Source organism: Musa acuminata, chromosome BXJ1-5 (genome assembly GCF_036884655.1).
Source record: "Musa acuminata AAA Group cultivar baxijiao chromosome BXJ1-5, Cavendish_Baxijiao_AAA, whole genome shotgun sequence".
NCBI lineage: Eukaryota > Viridiplantae > Streptophyta > Magnoliopsida > Zingiberales > Musaceae > Musa > Musa acuminata.
The window spans coordinates 9,387,964-9,406,087 of record NC_088331.1 but is presented as its reverse complement, the minus strand read 5'-3'; the positions used below and the strand labels follow the sequence as shown (position 1 = coordinate 9,406,087).

The 18,124-nt window shown below is 36.0% G+C and overlaps 1 protein-coding gene across 2 annotated transcripts; it reads left to right on the top strand.

The window, feature by feature from the left end:
- Positions 1–2,343: 2,343 nt before the first annotated feature.
- Positions 2,344–17,310, top strand: LOC103984834 (sterol 3-beta-glucosyltransferase UGT80A2). 2 transcript variants are annotated; one of them, XM_065182830.1, is made up of 14 exons: positions 2,344–2,598; positions 4,338–4,519; positions 7,117–7,359; positions 8,204–8,315; positions 8,401–8,571; positions 10,387–10,450; positions 10,633–10,690; positions 11,173–11,350; positions 12,213–12,343; positions 14,613–14,715; positions 14,804–14,880; positions 16,258–16,305; positions 16,418–16,567; positions 16,893–17,310. In XM_065182830.1, the coding sequence occupies exons 1-14, from the start codon at positions 2,535–2,537 to the stop codon at positions 17,070–17,072; spliced, it is 1,761 nt and encodes a 586-aa protein (XP_065038902.1). In that variant the 5' UTR covers positions 2,344–2,534; the 3' UTR covers positions 17,073–17,310. The 2 variants fall into 2 exon arrangements, with proteins under 2 accessions (XP_065038902.1, XP_065038903.1); XM_065182831.1 differs by lacking the exon at positions 2,344–2,598 and adding an exon at positions 5,483–5,680 and having other exon boundaries at positions 4,380–4,519.
- Positions 17,311–18,124: the final 814 nt, after the last annotated feature.

Genomic DNA, 18,124 nt, shown 5'->3' with positions numbered 1-18,124 from the left:
ATCTACACTTTCCTAGTAAATTAAAATGCATTGGTTCTTCAAAGCATTTAATTTCCTAGTAAATTAAAATGCATTGGTTCTCTGATAACGTATCCATCAGTTTCATCAACCCGAGACATAAAATCCCCACGTATCATCTTTCCCTGCAAAGTTTATTATTAGAAAGGGATCATCAAGTAGGATTACGATACCAACAAGCCGAGCTCAGGCAATCGGCCCTATTGTTCTGATGGAGAGAAGAACCTTCAATTCATACAAATTTTATACCTTACTCAGAGAAAAATCACATTACGGCTGAAGTGAGAGAAAGAGTGCATTCTTAAGAGACGATGAATCCAAAACTATAATCATCTCTTGAGAATTATAAAGATGATGGGAATATAAAATAGAATAATCTTTGTATACGAACAAATACTAACGGACCATGATATGCAGCGAAATTAAATAAAATCACAATCAAATATAACATCAAAATATACTTAGAAAATCCCTCCAATGTGAAGGGTAAAAATCACGGGACAAACTAGAGATAATCCACTATGAAAATAATGAATATACAAATCTTAATCTCTTGCCCTAAACCCAAACAACAATCACAAGAGAACAATTGAGATACAAGGATCACGTCACCGTTCACGATATCTAAAACCTTCCAAAGTAATCACAACAAGAGTCTACTATAGATTTGATCTAACCTAAGATGAGAACACTGCTAGATGATTGAGAACAGTCTTTCTGCGTTGTCCTTATTTTCTTCTCATTCTTTCTCTTGTTTTTCTACCCTTTTTTTTTTTTCTCTTTGCTGTTGCGAAGATCACCACGTTGCTACCTTTTTCGGCCTAAAAAACATAGTCACCTCTTGCCAAAATAGCCACCACATCCTTTATATTGATCTAGGGTTAGATTAAGAGGGGGTGTAGGCTGTGGACTGATAAAGCCCGCATTAGGTTGAATATGGGTTGTTAACCCAACAAAAGAAAAGTCGTCTCATAGATCTTACCTCTTCACCTCAAGTCGCTTTTTCAAAGGCAATCTTTTATGGCGATGAATTTGCTTGTCATCTTTTATTTCAGTGTATATTTGTATAGAAAATGATTGCTGAAAATTCTCAATTTGATGTATGGGTTTGATAAATGGTATAATAGATGTTGGCTTACTAGTAAACAGCGTTGGCAAAGTGATTGCCGAGGAGGTGACCTCTGGGCTTTTATAGTAGAGAGGAAAGCTATGTATTTTTCGTTTTAGGTGGCCAAGCAAAAAGCTCAATTCCCGGCTTAAGGTAGTTTATAGTTGGTTGACTTTACTGACTCGGACCTATTACAACCACTTTATCAAGCACAAGGTAAGTAAGAAACATGCACCTAACCACAAACTCAAATCCAAGACAATAGGGTGGAACCTTTCAACCACCAACAATACCTCTTTTCCTTTGGTAGAATAAAGCCAAAATATCTTGGATTGAAAGAGGATATAGAAATACCAAACACTTTTACTGACTGATTAGGAATAGGAGATACAAAACTTTTATCCATTACATTGTTACATTATTGATACTGATCGTCAACAAGTCTCCAATCATAATGACATATCAACTTGTTTTGTCAAATAATACGATAATATTTAAAATCAAATCTGTGTTTAGAATAATCATTTATCGGAGTCAATGTCCCCAACCTAACCAAATGATGACTCCAGATGTTTTTGTCAAATCATTTACTTATGATAAAATCCTCACTTCCCTCTAAGAAAAAGTAAAAATCCGGAATCGAATAAATTTATTATTATTATTATTATTATTTGACCTTCTGCTATAAAGCACAATAGTGCATGTCTTCCTTTTTATTGATAATTCATTTGTCTTTCTTTTTATTGATGTTACATTTGTCTGCCTTTTTATTGATAATGTATTTAACTTTCATATATATATATATATATATATCATGTGCATGTTGATAGATACCTTGTTATGTTTATCACCAAGAAGGTAGGCCAATAACTCAAGAGAATAGTATTAATCCAGGCCTCTAATAGGAATTCACATAGGCTTAGGGAAGAACTTATAGAAGGATCATATGTTTAAGGGAATTTTCGATTCAGGAATACCGTCTTTTAATTTTAATTTTAATTTTATTTTAAATGACGAACTCAAATTCCAAGTAAGAGTGCCTCAGATAGCACGAATTCTCAGAGGCCCATCAAAACCGTCCATTGTTTCATCAGACGGATGATTGAGATCAAAAGAAACGATGGAAGGATATAGAACGGCCCAGTAAATAGACACGTCGGTTTAAGAAACCAAGTCCGTTTTTGAAATGGGTGCACCAATCTTGAAGAGATGCATCCCATTTAGATAATCCAAATTTCATATTCGTAAGTGGAGGTAGGTGATTGCTATACTCGGGAGGCTGAAGGCATCATTACATGGTGCCGATTCCCACTCGCTCTCACTATTTCTTGGCGAGCACCGTATTCCCGATTCCCCACTCCCTCTTCGTTCCTCTCACCGGTGCTTCTCAATTTTGAGCCGTTTAATAATGGCGGAGAACAGCAACAGCATGGGGGAGAGCGACAAAGATGGATCCGCCTCCTCTCCCGCGGGTAATTTTCGCGACCCTTTCTTCTTCTTGGTTGGGTTCGTATTCGCGGGTTGTGGTGCCCCGTGATTTCGTACTGTTGTCTATGCCGATGGGGTGTTTGAATGATTGATTTCATGGAGTTCCACCGGCATGTTTATGTCGCTGCGTTCTTTGATACTCGGGTGTTTCTGATGTAACCGATGTGACAACGGGAGGTTCTAATTAGTTCGAGGGTCTGATTTCGGAGTTTGGTATCAGTTACTCTGATGGGTTTTGAGGCGTCATGAGTGATTTAGGAAGAGGAATGAAATCTAGCGGTTCCGGATTGATAGGTACTTTACGGCGGTGGTGTCTCCCGTATCGATTAGAGGGCTCGTAACTAACTGGGAATTGTCCAACAACGACCCTATTGTAGCGAATAACAAGATTTGGGAAACAGTCTTTTCTAAACATGTAGAAATATCTAGGCACCGAACACTGGCTTTAGTCGTAGCGCTGGATTTCTGCTGGTGCTAGATTGACAAGAGTCGCTGAAAATTTTTCTTTAGATGGAGTGCGATTTTTAATTCCCAAGAAAATGTTGTTGACCTAAAAAACATTCTAGAGAGCAGAACTTATCAAGCGGTGATCGTTGATCAGTTCTTTGGTTATTTCCCTTTTTTAATCATGGTCTTTGTCCGGATCAGAGATGATTTTTTTTTTTTATATTAGTACACTTAGAATAACATCTTCCAGCTGGTACCATCACGCGCAAGACAGGTTGTTTTGACTTGATTGAACCATCATCAGCTTTTCATTGAATTTAGGTTCTTCCTTTGTAAGTTTTCTTTTGGACAAATGTGACAATTTATCATTTTCCTTGTACGAAGATTATTCTCATTAGTTACCAACCAGGTAGTATAGAACTGAGATCTGCTACTGATATATTTGTGAATATAAAGATTGTGTGATTTGCTAAAATTTCATAGAGAGAAAATATGTATGTTTTAACAAGAGAGTCCTCATGAGGATTATGGTTAACCTTGGTCGAATGTGTCAAAGGTAGTGGTAGTGGTGCTTTCCATCTTGGCTAACTTCAATTATGTCCTTTTAATGTGGAGCATCGGTAGTGTACCTGTTTGAACAAAATTATTTTATGATTGTTCTATATTTTCTGACTTCTATAGATAAAGTTACTTATTGGGATGTGCTCTCTGTTCAGAGACTAAGCTTGTGTTTTTTTACATTAGTGGTTCCAGGGCAACCCATACGGAAAATAGAAAAAAAAAATCTTTTTTTTTCTATTTTAATTCATTTCATTTACAAATTTTTTGATGTATTCAGTCTTCAAGTGTGGAAACCACAGGACTAGAAGAGGTAGGATTGATTTTCATAATTATAATTAAAGTGAAGTATGTCGAAAGTTTTTTTGAATACTGCCATGCCAAGGTGAAAATAAATGTCCAATAGCAAGTTTCCTTTCATGCACTATGTTCGATATCAAGAAAAAGTGGTTCTGCATTCAAGGGGGACTCATTTTCTGATGAAGAAATGGAAATGCCACTTTGTAAATTTCTTACTTCTTGGTGCCAAATTGCAACATCTTGATTATTCGTCTTTTGATTTGTTAAAAAATTGCTGAGCTACCAATAAATGATACTGCAGTATGTAGACCACCACATTTGCTAATGCATAGTAGCTCCTTTTGTACAACTTGAGAAGTGGAAAATATATTTTTTAATACTGTGATGTAGCATCTAAATTCTCTTTCTGTTGTTTCAGTCGACAGAAATCTTCCTAGGGCAAGCACAATGCCTAAAGGGACAAAATATGCTGAAAAATCAGAGACATCCTCAGAAGAACCAAATCTAGAAAGGTCCAAAACTGAGAAACATGGGCAAAATAGTCCACATGATGACCCAACAGCCCAATTATTTGACGACAAGATTCCTGACAAACAAAAGGTTTGACCCTCTTGGCCTTCCTTATTTCCTGGGATGTATTAATATTTTTATTATAGGATATTTTTTTAGTATAGCTTTTGATTTCTGAGAGATTATTCTTATTGTGCATCGCTCTTTACATGAACAGTTTTAAGTTTTATTACTCTAGTTAACCACGACCTTGTTTGGCATGTTTGCTGCTTTAAAAAAATAAATGAAGCAGAAATTTTGAGGGGTACCCTAGGTCCATCTTCTCAGTTAGAATAGAAGAAGATGCAGCGCTTTAGTAATTGGTGAGAGACTATGTTGGTGTTATGCTTAAATGTGGATTTTAGATCTGCTGCCTGTAGACGAATTAGATCGATGGTTGGTTATTATAATTTTAGTTCTTAAATGTGTCAACAAGACTGATGAATTTTAATTTATATTGCTGAATTCTGTCCTGTAATTATAAGCCACAGAATATTTGCTTTGATTTATGATTCGAAGTAGAGTAAAGATTTTAAAGGACAGCAGAAAAGATGACAGGAGGAAGGATTGGATGACTGCTGTCCATTTTTAGCTGGTCAGTGAGCCATATCATGTTCCCAGATATTCATTGTATTTGTTCTCTTAAGAGACTGTTCATCATGGTTATTAATTTTGGATAGTGACTTCAAAACTTAGAAGCCACATGTAACATAGTTAACAGTCGAAAGCCCCTATGCATGATTATCCACCACAACAAGGCTTTAATTCAAAATTTTCTATTTGAATTTTGGTTATGTGGGTCTTTTCCTGCCATTTAGCTTTGTCAAGAGTAATTTCTCTTTGAATAGTAAGATGTCATTTCCTTAAATTTTTAATAATTTCTCTGGTCTTACTCAAAATTTACGACACCTTGACTTAATTATTTGAACACCTCCTTTCTGGTGTGTTATGTCTAGTCACATTGAACATATTGCAGGGGCTTATGTTAGTAAGTTCTCTGTCCTTGTTATGCAGCTTTTGCTTGCGAAACACTGGATTCTTGTTCTGTTCTGTGATGCTGATAATAAGTTTGCAATAAGAAGACTTCAGAGTGTGCTAATGGGAGCTTGAGAAGGGTCGAGAAATATGTTCCAGCATGATGGAATGCTGATCACTGCTTTAGGCCACAATATAACCATTGACAATCTGGACATGAGCTTCTTTAAGGAAAAGGTGAAAGTTTCCAGTACAAATTGACTTATAATTGCCACTTGATTTATGAAAACTTGCATATTCAAAATTGGAACAAAAATTTCCATAACGTATGATGTTGTTATAAGTTGTAACTTACAAATTTCCCGAGATGATGGACCCTTTTGGTATAGAACAATCTAGAGATTGAATTGTTTCTCCTTATGCGATGATGGAAGCCAAGTACTTTTGAAGGATTGGCGGATGGTGGCCAACATAGGCTTAGGGCATGTCTCTAAATGAAGCCAAATATGCACAATGACAGAAAGGATGAAACCAACAATGGGAAAACAAAAGCCATTGTAGCATGAAAGTATGGCATTTTTTGCAGCTATGTAGGTTATAGCAGCCAACAATGGGAAATCAATGCCATCATAGCTAGATGTTGGTATTACAGAGAACATTATTGGTTCAATGCTTTAAACAAATAAAGATTGATGACCAACTGAGAAAAATAGATTGGAAATGGATTGGTTTTAAAATTTATAGACATGATGGAGGACTAACCTATTATTCATTGTGTGGTTAAGCATATTTAATGATAAGAGAACAGACAGTAAGATCATCCATGAAGATAGATCATGAACTGGACTTTAGATGCACCCCAAATCAAGGATTAATTTCCTCTGTCATGGGAGTGCTGGCTGACCCCTGGATCAGTTCATATTGGCATGTCATACTATGCCTCACTGAACCATGTGTTGTGCTGCCCGAACAAGGGAAAAATGTAATTTACTAGGCATTAAAACCAAAGGGTAGAATAAATAGTTAACGCTTAATTTGTTTCTTCTATCATGTATTCGACGAAACTCTGATGTGGCAAGTTTCATTTATTCCTCCCCTTTCATATCCACTTCTCCACTTCTTTGATGACTATGCTACAGTAGGAACACTTGAGTTTTCATGGAGTATTGTGGCAAGATAAACCCAGGTTCTAAACTGAAGAAGCCTAAAAACCCATAACCAAAGCTTATAACTAATTGATTTTAGACACTGAACTGGACTGGCTTGGTACTCATCCATCTGAAATGAGAGAGTGAAAGAAAAGAAAAAAGAAGATATAGAAGAAAAATATAAATCAATTTATGCTTGTTGCTCGTTGAATTCTAAGAACTTCATTTTTGCATGCCAAATGGTACATTTTGCTCAAATGGGTAGTGGGCAATGAGAATTTTATTTTTGCTCTGAATTGTTCCTTCTAACTAAAAGCTGTGTGGTCCCAGCTACTTGGCTTAAGCTGAATAAATTCAGTTCCTTTACTAGTTTTGTCCTTACAGTGTATGACATTGCAATGTTATGTTTTTGTCATCAAGGAAAGCTTGCATCATGTTTTGTCTTTGTAAGGGAATCTTTTCAATTATATTGGGCTTTTTTGTTATCTATTTTTATGGTTTTTCTTTTAATTTTATATGATGCAGATGAAGATGTTAAATCGAATAGCTACAGTGAAGGATGATGGGACTGTTGTGGTAGATGTTCCAAGCAATTTTGAAACCACATCAATAAATTTGAGATCTGAGAATACATATGGTGAAGCAGTTGATGAAGAGCCAGTAGATTTGACTGATCTACAGTATCGACCTCCTATGCAAATAGTCATTCTTATTGTTGGGACACGAGGTGATGTGCAACCATTTGTTGCTATTGGAAAACGTTTGCAGGTTAGTTAATTTGTGATGTATTCTTCTGTATTACTAAATCCTAACAATTACCATTGGTCTAATTTTGGATTTGTAACTTAGTTCAGGCAGTGTTTAGTAAGTAGATTTACTTCATATTTTTTATTAAGAAATTTTCCAATTTAAATTTCGGAAGTGCCTAGTAAGATTTATCAACGTTTGTTGTATCACCCAAGTCGGTATGGTGCGGATGGTATGGATTGGTCTGACTGACAACCGAGACATGGATTGCTGGAGTCCTTGTTGACACGCCTGAATGTATCATGTGTCGGTACACTCGTATAGGCCTGGTACATACAGATCTAACAAATCTCTGAGACGGATCCGGTACCCGAAATGGTGCCTCCTGAGATTTATAGTCATTTTTATTTAACACTCTGGAACTTTGTTAATTGTTTGTGCATGGTTTTCATTTTTCTTCTTATGCATCGTTGGTCTCATCAAAAGTTCCTAGTTTTATACATCTTGATCCAGTATTTTGAGTATCCCATTTGGGCATTTGAGACATGGGAGAAATAAAAAATATTTTTGTCCTCTTAGAACAAAGGCTAAGAATACTTGTCAGCATTTTCTCTTAGAGTATTTTTGAACAAACTGAAAAGTACTATGCCCTTTGTTTTTTTATCATATGAGAACTTCATGTTTGTCTAGTCAGCATTGTCTTTTGATATTGGACATCATTTCCTTATGCACAGACATTTTATTTTTATTACTTTCAGAAGGCAGTATTATTGATTTATATGTACTTCATTTTTTCAGCATTTAGCCTCTTTGGACATTGTGTTCCACATGACTGCCCCATGACTATGAAATAAGTTTCTTTCAGGACTATGGTCATCGTGTTAGGCTGGCAACTCATGCAAATTTCAGGGAATTTGTTTTAACTGCTGGCTTGGAGTTTTATCCTCTAGGTGGAGATCCAAAAATTCTTGCTGAATGTATGTGAATGATTTAGTTAGTTATTAAATGTGGTTGACAAATGTATTTCCTGATAGTTCAGCTCATGGATTGCTACTTTTTCAGATATGGTTAAGAATAAAGGTTTCTTACCTTCTGCACCATCGGAGATACCTATCCAACGGAAACAGATTAAAGAAATTATATTTTCCTTGCTCGCAGCCTGTAAGGATCCTGATATTGACACCGGTGTTCCGTTCAAAGTGGATGCTATAATTGCAAATCCACCCGCATATGGTTAGAATCTGAACTTCTATACTATTAGCTGAAAGTAGCTTTTTTATCTTTTCCTCTCTTGGTCTTGATTTTAGCAGATTAAGATATGTCAGCATCTATTGTTTATCCTCCAAGAACAGTAAGAAAGTAATATATAATAACACGACATAATCTTATGTTTTTTTTTGTTTGCGCATTATATCATTATATTACACAAGGTTTGCAATTTTGGGCCATGGTTAGACCGATACGAGTCTGGTCCATTCCGGCATACCAACACACGGTGTTCTAAAACATACTTTGGTATTGATGGAGGAGGGAGAGAAACAAAGGAAGAAAGAAGAAGAGGAAGAGGAAGCCGAGGATGAAGAGGTGTACTAGGAGTTGGCGACAGGCACATGGGTGGTGGCGAGCAGAGGGCGACAAGCAGACATGGGAGTAGCGATGGGTGAAGACGTGAGAGTCACAATGCACAAGCCAAGCCCTAGTGTGGGGTTAAAGTTAGCAGAGAAAATAATAATAATAATATAATTATACTGAACCAGATCAGGCCACCCTATTTTGGCTGGTCCACATACTGGTTGGTGGTCGGACCGATAAAAACCAGTCGAACTATACCAAATCGGTGATATTGCAATATATGATATTACAGTCATTATTTATGGTGCTACATCAAGCGACAAATAGTATGTTGTCTTATGGGCAGGGTAGATCCATGAATTATATGCAGGTGGTCATTCTAGTGAATCAATAATTATTGGCAACAATTCAACATCCTAAGAGAGTGATATGTTTTGGCATATCCCAGACCAAAATGACGGAAAAATAATTTAACAAATGAATGGAGTACATGGGCCATATGAAGTGGAAATAATTATAGGATAACTGAGGGAAGGATTTATTTAAAATAATGAAATTCCGCACCAATATCATACTCGCACAGACAAACAGGCTTTCACCTCTCCGATAAACTGAAAAAGGCAGACTAAGACAAAGTACTCACTGATCTTAATAATGGCCCCCAGGATACCAAATTCTCAACTTTTTTGGTTTGTTGCCTGAGATATCATTGGCTTATTTGGTATATCTTGAACAGGATCATTGGGTAAGAGCTGCTGCTTAGGCTCTCTGTTGCAAACAATGTATATACCAACTGAATCATGCTGGTCTTTGAGGGTGGCATTATGGGGTTTGCTGCCAAGGCATATGCCTAGGCACAGGAACAGGCCTATGCAATGTAATAAAATCTAATGATATCATCGCAACATGGTTGGAAAAAGGTACACGTGTTAAGCATTAAGGGTATTCTGTTGCCAGGACTAATTCAAAATTAAAATCACATAAGCTTTAGGTCTCTTTGACATCAAGGTAAAAGTTGTGATGTGATCTTCTGCTGGACAACAGTGGAGTTTTTAACAGGATATGATCACTTTGCTTTTTTTTTACCTATTTTGGTCTTAGAAACAAGCTGAGTATTTAAGAATGAACCTTGATCATTTTATTCAGATCCATCAAAGTCTTAGAAACACAGTTCCTCCTACTGCTGAACACCGTATTACTTCACTAGTCACCTCCTTGTATTTCATGTGCTACATTTGTGTGGTTAGTTAAATTACTTGCTTTCTCAGTCTGCCTTGATAGCACAAGATGTTTATTGCTTGTCTCTACTTGTATATGGTTACAGTGGTTTAATTAATAGATACTATAAACAGACTGCATTTAGTTACTGAGTTTACGCTCATGTTTCGTCATTTCCATAAGGACTTATTTTTTTTTTGTTTTATATCCCTGAGGAATGATGATTCTGACTATCGACCTGGATGAATGCATGTTCAGGGCATACACATGTGGCTGAGGCGCTAAAAGTACCAATTCACATTTTTTTTACAATGCCATGGACGTGAGATCTTATTTCCCTTTTTCATTCTTTCTGTATTAGCATATGGTGGTTTACATTATGGCTATGTTTGAAGTTGGTTTTAGTAAAAGTAGGTAACTTGCAAATCTATATGCACTGCCTGTTATTACCTTAACCTAAGAGCTGAAGTGTGCCTGATGTGACATTTTCTTTCACATTTTCAGACCAACTAGTGAATTTCCGCATCCTCTTTCCCGTGTCAAGCAATCTGCTGGATATAGAGTAAGAAAAATATATTTCGCTCTCCTATTGTTTGATTTGTTATATTTTCTGTATTAAATTATAGAGTGGTTAACATTGTCTGTTTAACCTAGTTAAGATCTTGATGTTATTGTGTAAAATTCTATAAGCTAATGTGAAAGTTCTTTCTTTGTGCTTTGATGCCAGCTTAGTTTCTATCATTACCTATCTCGGCAGTATACTGCATGATGTCATAATAATGGCCTATGTTTTTTTTTTTTCTACCTATAGCTTATATTCTGAAGCCATTGAATCAATTTTCGTGCTTTTATCCGGTCTTGCTTTTTAGTATAATCTTGAGTTGTATGTAGTTAATGACCTTCTTCTTCATATATTTACTATTGGTACTCTCTTCTCATTGATATAGTTCTAAATAGTTTATTTCCTGTGTTTTATTCCTTGATCTGTGTAGATTTCACCTGACTTTAATTTTACTTAATTATGATTTTTGTCTTCTTTTGCAGCTCTCATATCAGATTGTTGATTCTATGATTTGGCTTGGAATACGGGACATGATAAATGATTTTAGGAAAAAAAGATTAAAGCTGCGACCTGTGACTTATTTAAGTGGCGTACAGACTTCTGCCTCTGACATACCTTATGGGTATATCTGGAGTCCCCATCTTGTTCCAAAACCAAAAGGTCATTTTTTGAACTTAGTGATAATTGTTTAAACATATACTTTGAGTATAGATGTTACCTCTGTGACTGGCTCATGAACTGGGCAATTTCTCCTGGTCTAGTCTGAAATCGAGCTTACCACACTGGCATACCGGGCAATAAGCTGACTGGTAGCCTGTTGTACCAAACAGTAAGTCTATCATCTGATACTTGCACTCTCCATACCCCTTCTTTTCTTGCTCTTATTTTTTCTTGTTTCTCCATGCTCCATCGCTGCTGCCTTCCCACCATGCTGTTGCTCCTCCATTTGTTCGTTTGTGTAAGGGCCTCTCCTAAACTGCTTGCATGCATTGTGATCTCTTCTCTACTGCATGCACACTCCTCTTCCTTCTTTTGCCTCCTCTTGCTCTCACTCTTGTTCTAGGTTCATCCTCCTTCTCTTCCTCTTTATTATGCTCTGCTCGTCTATATGGTACCAAACGGTATCAACCGTTGATACATTTATTGGTACCAATATCGTGCCAATCTGACCACCAGTTGTTATGGATACCAACTGAGACTTTAATTCTTGGATGTATGATGACAACATAAAATTTATCCAACTATAAGAGGTCAGCTTGTAGTTGCATGTAAATGTATTTTCATAATTTTTGTCAGAAAAAAATGATGGCACCAATTTCTGTTGTTGTTGTTTTTGGTTCTTGAATTGGTATAATAAATTAAGTTGCATTAGCTTTTCACGTTATAGACAACAAGAGCGTTAGTCATAACTCTTTTTTTTATATATTCATAAACTGGCCTTTCTGAAAGAATTTTTACATTTTGATATTTGGTGTATGGAAAAGTGTAAGCTTCAATTGTTTTGTGTGGTTACTATTTGCAGATTGGGGACCCAAAATTGATGTGGTTGGATTTTGTTTCCTTGACCTTGCATCAAATTATGAACCGCCAGAGTCACTTGTAGATTGGCTGAATGCTGGTGACAAGCCTGTTTATATTGGGTTTGGTAGTCTTGTAAGTTCATTTTGCTATTATGATGTCGGTCACCCTTTCTGCAAATGATCTTTCATTGGCTCTCCATAGCTTCTGCAAAGTATCATTGCAGCCATATTGAATTTATTTTCTTTCACATTTGTTGACTGTCGCCTTTATAGTTTTTTATTTCTTCTCTTAAAGCTTATTAGTACTCTAACTGGTTATTTGTTAATAGGCAGTAGTTTGTACGACATAATTATTCTACCACTATAGATTGCAATAGCACGTCTTTTTCTCAAATATGTTGTATGAGTTTTTTTATATAAAGATTGGTTCCTTACCTTTTACTAGGCATCCTGGTTTCAGATCACATCACTGTTATAGTTGGTTTCAGGAATTGTCTACCACATGTTTGAGAAATCTAGAGTGGTTCTTTACTTCTGTCTTCTAGGTTAATTACTAGTTATTACTGACATAAATAAGTCTCAATGTGCATATCTGCTGCAAATTCTTATATCAAAAGCTGAGTTGTCTGATGGGGTGCCCAGGTTAGACCTTGATGATCCTGTGCCAAAACGTGCTGAAGAAATTTATTTTGCAAAATTATCAGTTATATAAAATGTCTCTTCAGTATTTGTATGGAACATATAGGAATTAATATGGAAAATTGGAAGTAATCTTTTTATTCACTGAGGATTACAAGAACCCTCCAAGATCCTACATTCGCATGATCCTCATTCACTAGAGCTCATCCTTTTGGCAGATATCAGTTGAATTATCTACAGACCGTCATGCATGATAATTACTACTATAGGAACGCTTTTATCTTATTTACTAAGAGTGCATTTGGGAACATATTTGAAATGTGCATTGATGGTATAATTCACATTTCAAATATGAATTGATGTTTGGTAAATTTTTTGAAATCATATTTGGTCTGAATGCTGTATTGCAAATATTCAAATGTTGATGCTACCTCAGGGTAGCATCCACAAAGGCAGCATCAGTATGCAACATTTGTGGGATGCTAATGTAACTTTTCAAATTCCTAAAATACACTATGACATTATATAAAATTACATAATGGCCATTATAATTTAGTGAGAAACCAACATGATTTATATCTTTTATAAGATGAAATTTTATTTATTTATTTTCGAAGGTTATTTTACATTCATATATATGATTATATTTTTTATTTATTATATATCTGGGCCATATGAAATCTTTTGTAAGATTACAGACATTTATTTATTTATTTTCTTATTAATTTAAATAAAAATATGTATTTCCTTTTGAATAACTATTCAAAATATTAAAAGGATAAATTTGTCTATAGTATTCAATGAACTTTTGAAATATAATTTTACCAAAAATAGTTATGTCAATGCATATTTAAAATATAATTTTTTTCTGTTGTTTGCTAAACAGTATTCTAGAGTTGCATATTCTAAACAGTATTCTCTAAATGCACATTAAAAATATAAATATGCTCTCAAATGCAACCTAAGTCAGTGTTACTATTTTTTTTATGCTAATGTATTACATTTTCTCGGTCAATATGTTATATGCCACAAGGACATAAATATTGAAGTATATGTTAAATAATTATGTTGGACTCTTGTAGTTTAGTTTGTAATCATATGGTTCTGAGTTTTACTGTTTGTCAGGAGAATGAGTTGCAACCTAACCTATTTATCTTGTAATCTAGATAGACTTCGGCCATGATCATTAATAATCTTCTGTTCGATAATGACACTCAGCTTTTAAGGATTTGTTTATTCTGAAATGAGACCTGGAATTAGCATTGAGAGAACAGAAGGAAAGGAAAAAAAAGTGGTTTTATTTAGTTTCCTTTTTGTAGCTAGTTTATTGAGCATCATGTAAGGATTTGTTTATTTTTGGATAGATATAAAATTAGCATTGGGAGAACAGAAGGGAAGTGCTTTTATCCTTCTAAAACACTTCGACCCCAGCCATTCTACCTTGCGTTGAAACCGAATTAGCTGCTTGATTATAATCCCTGTAACATTAAGAGTACAATACAATTTAACTTTGACAAATTTTAAATAGAGTAATCCTTCTCTAGCAACAGGAGCTTCACATTGCAGTGCATATTACACATACCTCAGATCCTGTGTGCCTCCTAAACCTCATGCATATAAGATGTTTTAGCAAATTTAGTTGTTCAACTTGACTATTTGAATTTTGTTGTGGTCATAGCTCTATAGGATTTGATATCATCAATGTCTATGCTCTCCTAGTATCGGTACTCACTCTTGTTTTAAACTTTTGTGTAAATATGTAGCCTGTTCAAGAACCTGGAAAAATGACAGAGATCATTGTGGAGGCATTAAAAATTACTGGTCAAAGAGGCATCATCAATAAGGGCTGGGGTGGCCTTGGAAATTGTGAGCATATTGTTTATATGACAGTTCTTTTTTTCTCTTTGTTGCTTATCCTTCTGAGATATTTTATAGAAGGATGTTATTTTTTCAGTGGTAGAACCCAAGGATTACGTGTACCTGCTGGATAATGTTCCCCATGACTGGTTATTCCTGCAATGTAAGGCAGTGGTAAGCCATGCAACTTGACACTTTTGATTTGCTGATGCTACTTTTTGTTGCAGTGTTACTCTAAGATCTTCTATGACATATGAAGAAAATTTCAATATAGAGTTCAGGTACCTGCTAAAGCAGGAATCATAGGGTACATGTTAGTTGAGCATTGGATCAAGTGTCTTGAAATAAGGAGGATCCAATCAGTGTTTTCAAAAGGTGCTTCGGCGAGGCGTGGCTCGAGCGCCTTGCAAAACCTTTGGGTGAGATGTTTCGATGAAGTGCTGCTCAGGCGCTCGCCTGAGCCCTAGCGCCGAGCGCCTCTGGCGAGTGCCCAAGTGAAGTTGGGTTGGAGTTTGAGCATGGTTCGATGGAACGAGCAAGTCAAACCCGCTCTCTCGAGAGACAAACCCAAAGTGAAACCATAACACAAAACCCGCTCCCCCCCTAGGAAACAAACCCGAAGTGAAACCCTACATCTGTCGCCGCTGCCTTCATCCGTACCTTTGTCCGCCTCCCTCTCCTTCCCCCACCTTCCTCAATAGTCGTCGGTTACTCCTCTTCTCAATTCCCCCTTTAGAACTGTTTAGCATTGGTTAAAACTGTTTAGCATCATATTGATCCACTCTTTAGAACTCTTTAACACTAATTATAACTCTTTTAGCACTATATTAACTCACTCTTTAGAACTGTTTAGCACTGGTTAGAAACTTGTTTAGCATAATTCTCCATTGGTAGAAACTAGATTGTGTCATTTTATTTTTTGGATCATATTTATCGATCATAATATATAATTTTTAAAATTTAATATTCTTGAGCGCCTCACTTCGTTCAGACAAGTGCTATGGCATGCACCAAGAGCTTTTAAAAATACTAGATCCAATGTGGACCAACAACATTGTTTGTTGATTGATAGTGGTGAAAATAAATTGATCAAATATTCAGTTGAACAATTTTAGTAATATTGATATTGTAGTATTATTCAAGTTTTTGAACTATCGCTTTTAGCTTCTCATAATCTTCCACCAGTATGTTTTTTACTTTCCGTCAACTAAACACCTTATATAATTGAAAAACATTAATCGAGGGAATATTGTTTTATGACTACTTAATCCAAAATCTCCAAAGCTGCTTAAATATGTGAAGCTTTAGTGATTTACTTATGTGATTGGCTTTGCTATTCCTGTCTGAAAAAATAATGTTTTTTGGAATGAGACAAATGAGTGAGACCCGATATATCAAATTTGCTCATTTGCTGCTGTTTCATTGTATGCCTTACAACTAGACATGATTGGTCTCACTGCCAACAACAGAGCTAGATGTCCTAACGGCATGTTGATGAATGCCAGCAACACTTCATATTTGAACTGATTTTTATCTTTTGTATATTTTCAGGTGCATCATGGTGGTGCTGGAACAACAGCTGCTGGGCTTAGGGCTGCTGTATCACTTCTAACTTGCTTTCTCTGTCTTGCTTTCTTTTTCTTTTTTCTCATATTAGAGACCGTAAAATTTGCTTATGGACATACTTGTCTACATAACGTTGGTTTTGTAGTGTCCAACTACTATTGTACCTTTCTTTGGTGACCAACCTTTTTGGGGAGAACGAGTCAATGCCAGGGGACTGGGACCCCCACCTATCCCTGTTGATCAATTTTCACTGGAAAAATTGGTTGATGCAATAATGTTCATGATGACACCGAAGGTTGGTAATTGGCCTTTCCAAATGTCATATGATTATTTTGATATTTGTGCTTGGTGAGAACATGATAAGACAAAACATATGACCATGATTTGTGGTAAAAGACAATGGTGGCTAGTAGGAGAACCAGATGCGAGAGATAACTACCAACTACCAATTGCAATACAGTGGTGAGGCTTCTGCATATGCAGGAGGTGTCAGAGATGTTCTTTTACAATTCTGTGAACTTTGAAACAGCAATTTTTATTATTGGAAACCTTAGTTTTGGTGAATCGATCATTTAGTCTCCTTTTGTAGTCTAATGCATGTGGATTTTGCAAATTTACAGGTGAAAGAAAATGCTGTCCAACTAGCCAAGGCCATGGAAACGGAGGATGGTGTTTCTGGAGCTGTTAAAGCATTTCTAAAGCATCTTCCTCCAAAAATCTCACCTCAAGTTACACCTGAACCGTCGAGCTTCGTGGATTTCTTGGTTGCTCCTATTAGAAGGTGTTTTGGCTGTTCCTGAATCCCATCATGATTTCTTTCTCCCCTGAGTCCTGTGCGCACCGACGATCCATCAGTTTATGTGCTTTGAATGTAAACGTTTGTGTATTTTTTTTTACCTTAGCAATGTCATTCCGTAGCGAAAGAAAACTGTGATTCCATATGTTGTTTTTAATCATTAGCTCTCTATTTGATTATTAATCAATATATGAAATAATAAGTACGATTGCGAACTCATTAATAACATTACATTCTGTGCATTTTAGGTTGTTAAAGGCATTTATGGTGGAACATATATCTATATGCTAGAAGAGTACATATATCTTACCCTACCAGTTATTAATCATCCCATTCCATCCCACGTGCTGGCTTTAATTTTACGCCATAATGTACACGTCCTGGCCATTCCGGTTCGTGGAATTCCTCGACCCCGCCTTCCGCTTTCCCATAGAGCAAGCGACAGTAGATCAAATATAACGAGTCACTACCGTTGGTTTGCTGCCACGCCTTCGCGTCACAGACTAAACATAAAGGGCTAAAGCAATGAGAACCGGTTCATTTTGTCTCGGGCGGAACGGGACAGCAGTACACGAGAGAGTTGGTGGTGGGTTGGTTTAATTGTCAACGGAAGAAGACAGAGAAATAGAAGATTCCTTCACTTTTAAATTTAATTCATTGCTCGATCAAAGAAGTTCATCAAAACATGGAAACTATTTCGCCTTAAGTGACCCAACACAGGTCAAGTCACAATTAAGAGACACCCCAATCTTTGTTTTCACGCATTGCTTTGTACTAAAGTGCGGTGTGGATTGTGCACATCACGGATGAGTATAAATTTTGATCAGGCTTCCTGTTTGTTTAAACAACCAACTCCAACAATTACATCAAAAATCATACTCTTAATGAAATTAAGTTTCCTCATATTTCTTTTCATATCACTAATGGTAATTATCTAACATCTTTTTTACAGGTTTTCTTTCAACCTGCTCTTATCATCATAAAATATTCTTTCTCGTTTGAACCTCTATCTAAATTATACCTATTTAATTATTCACTAATATATATATATATATA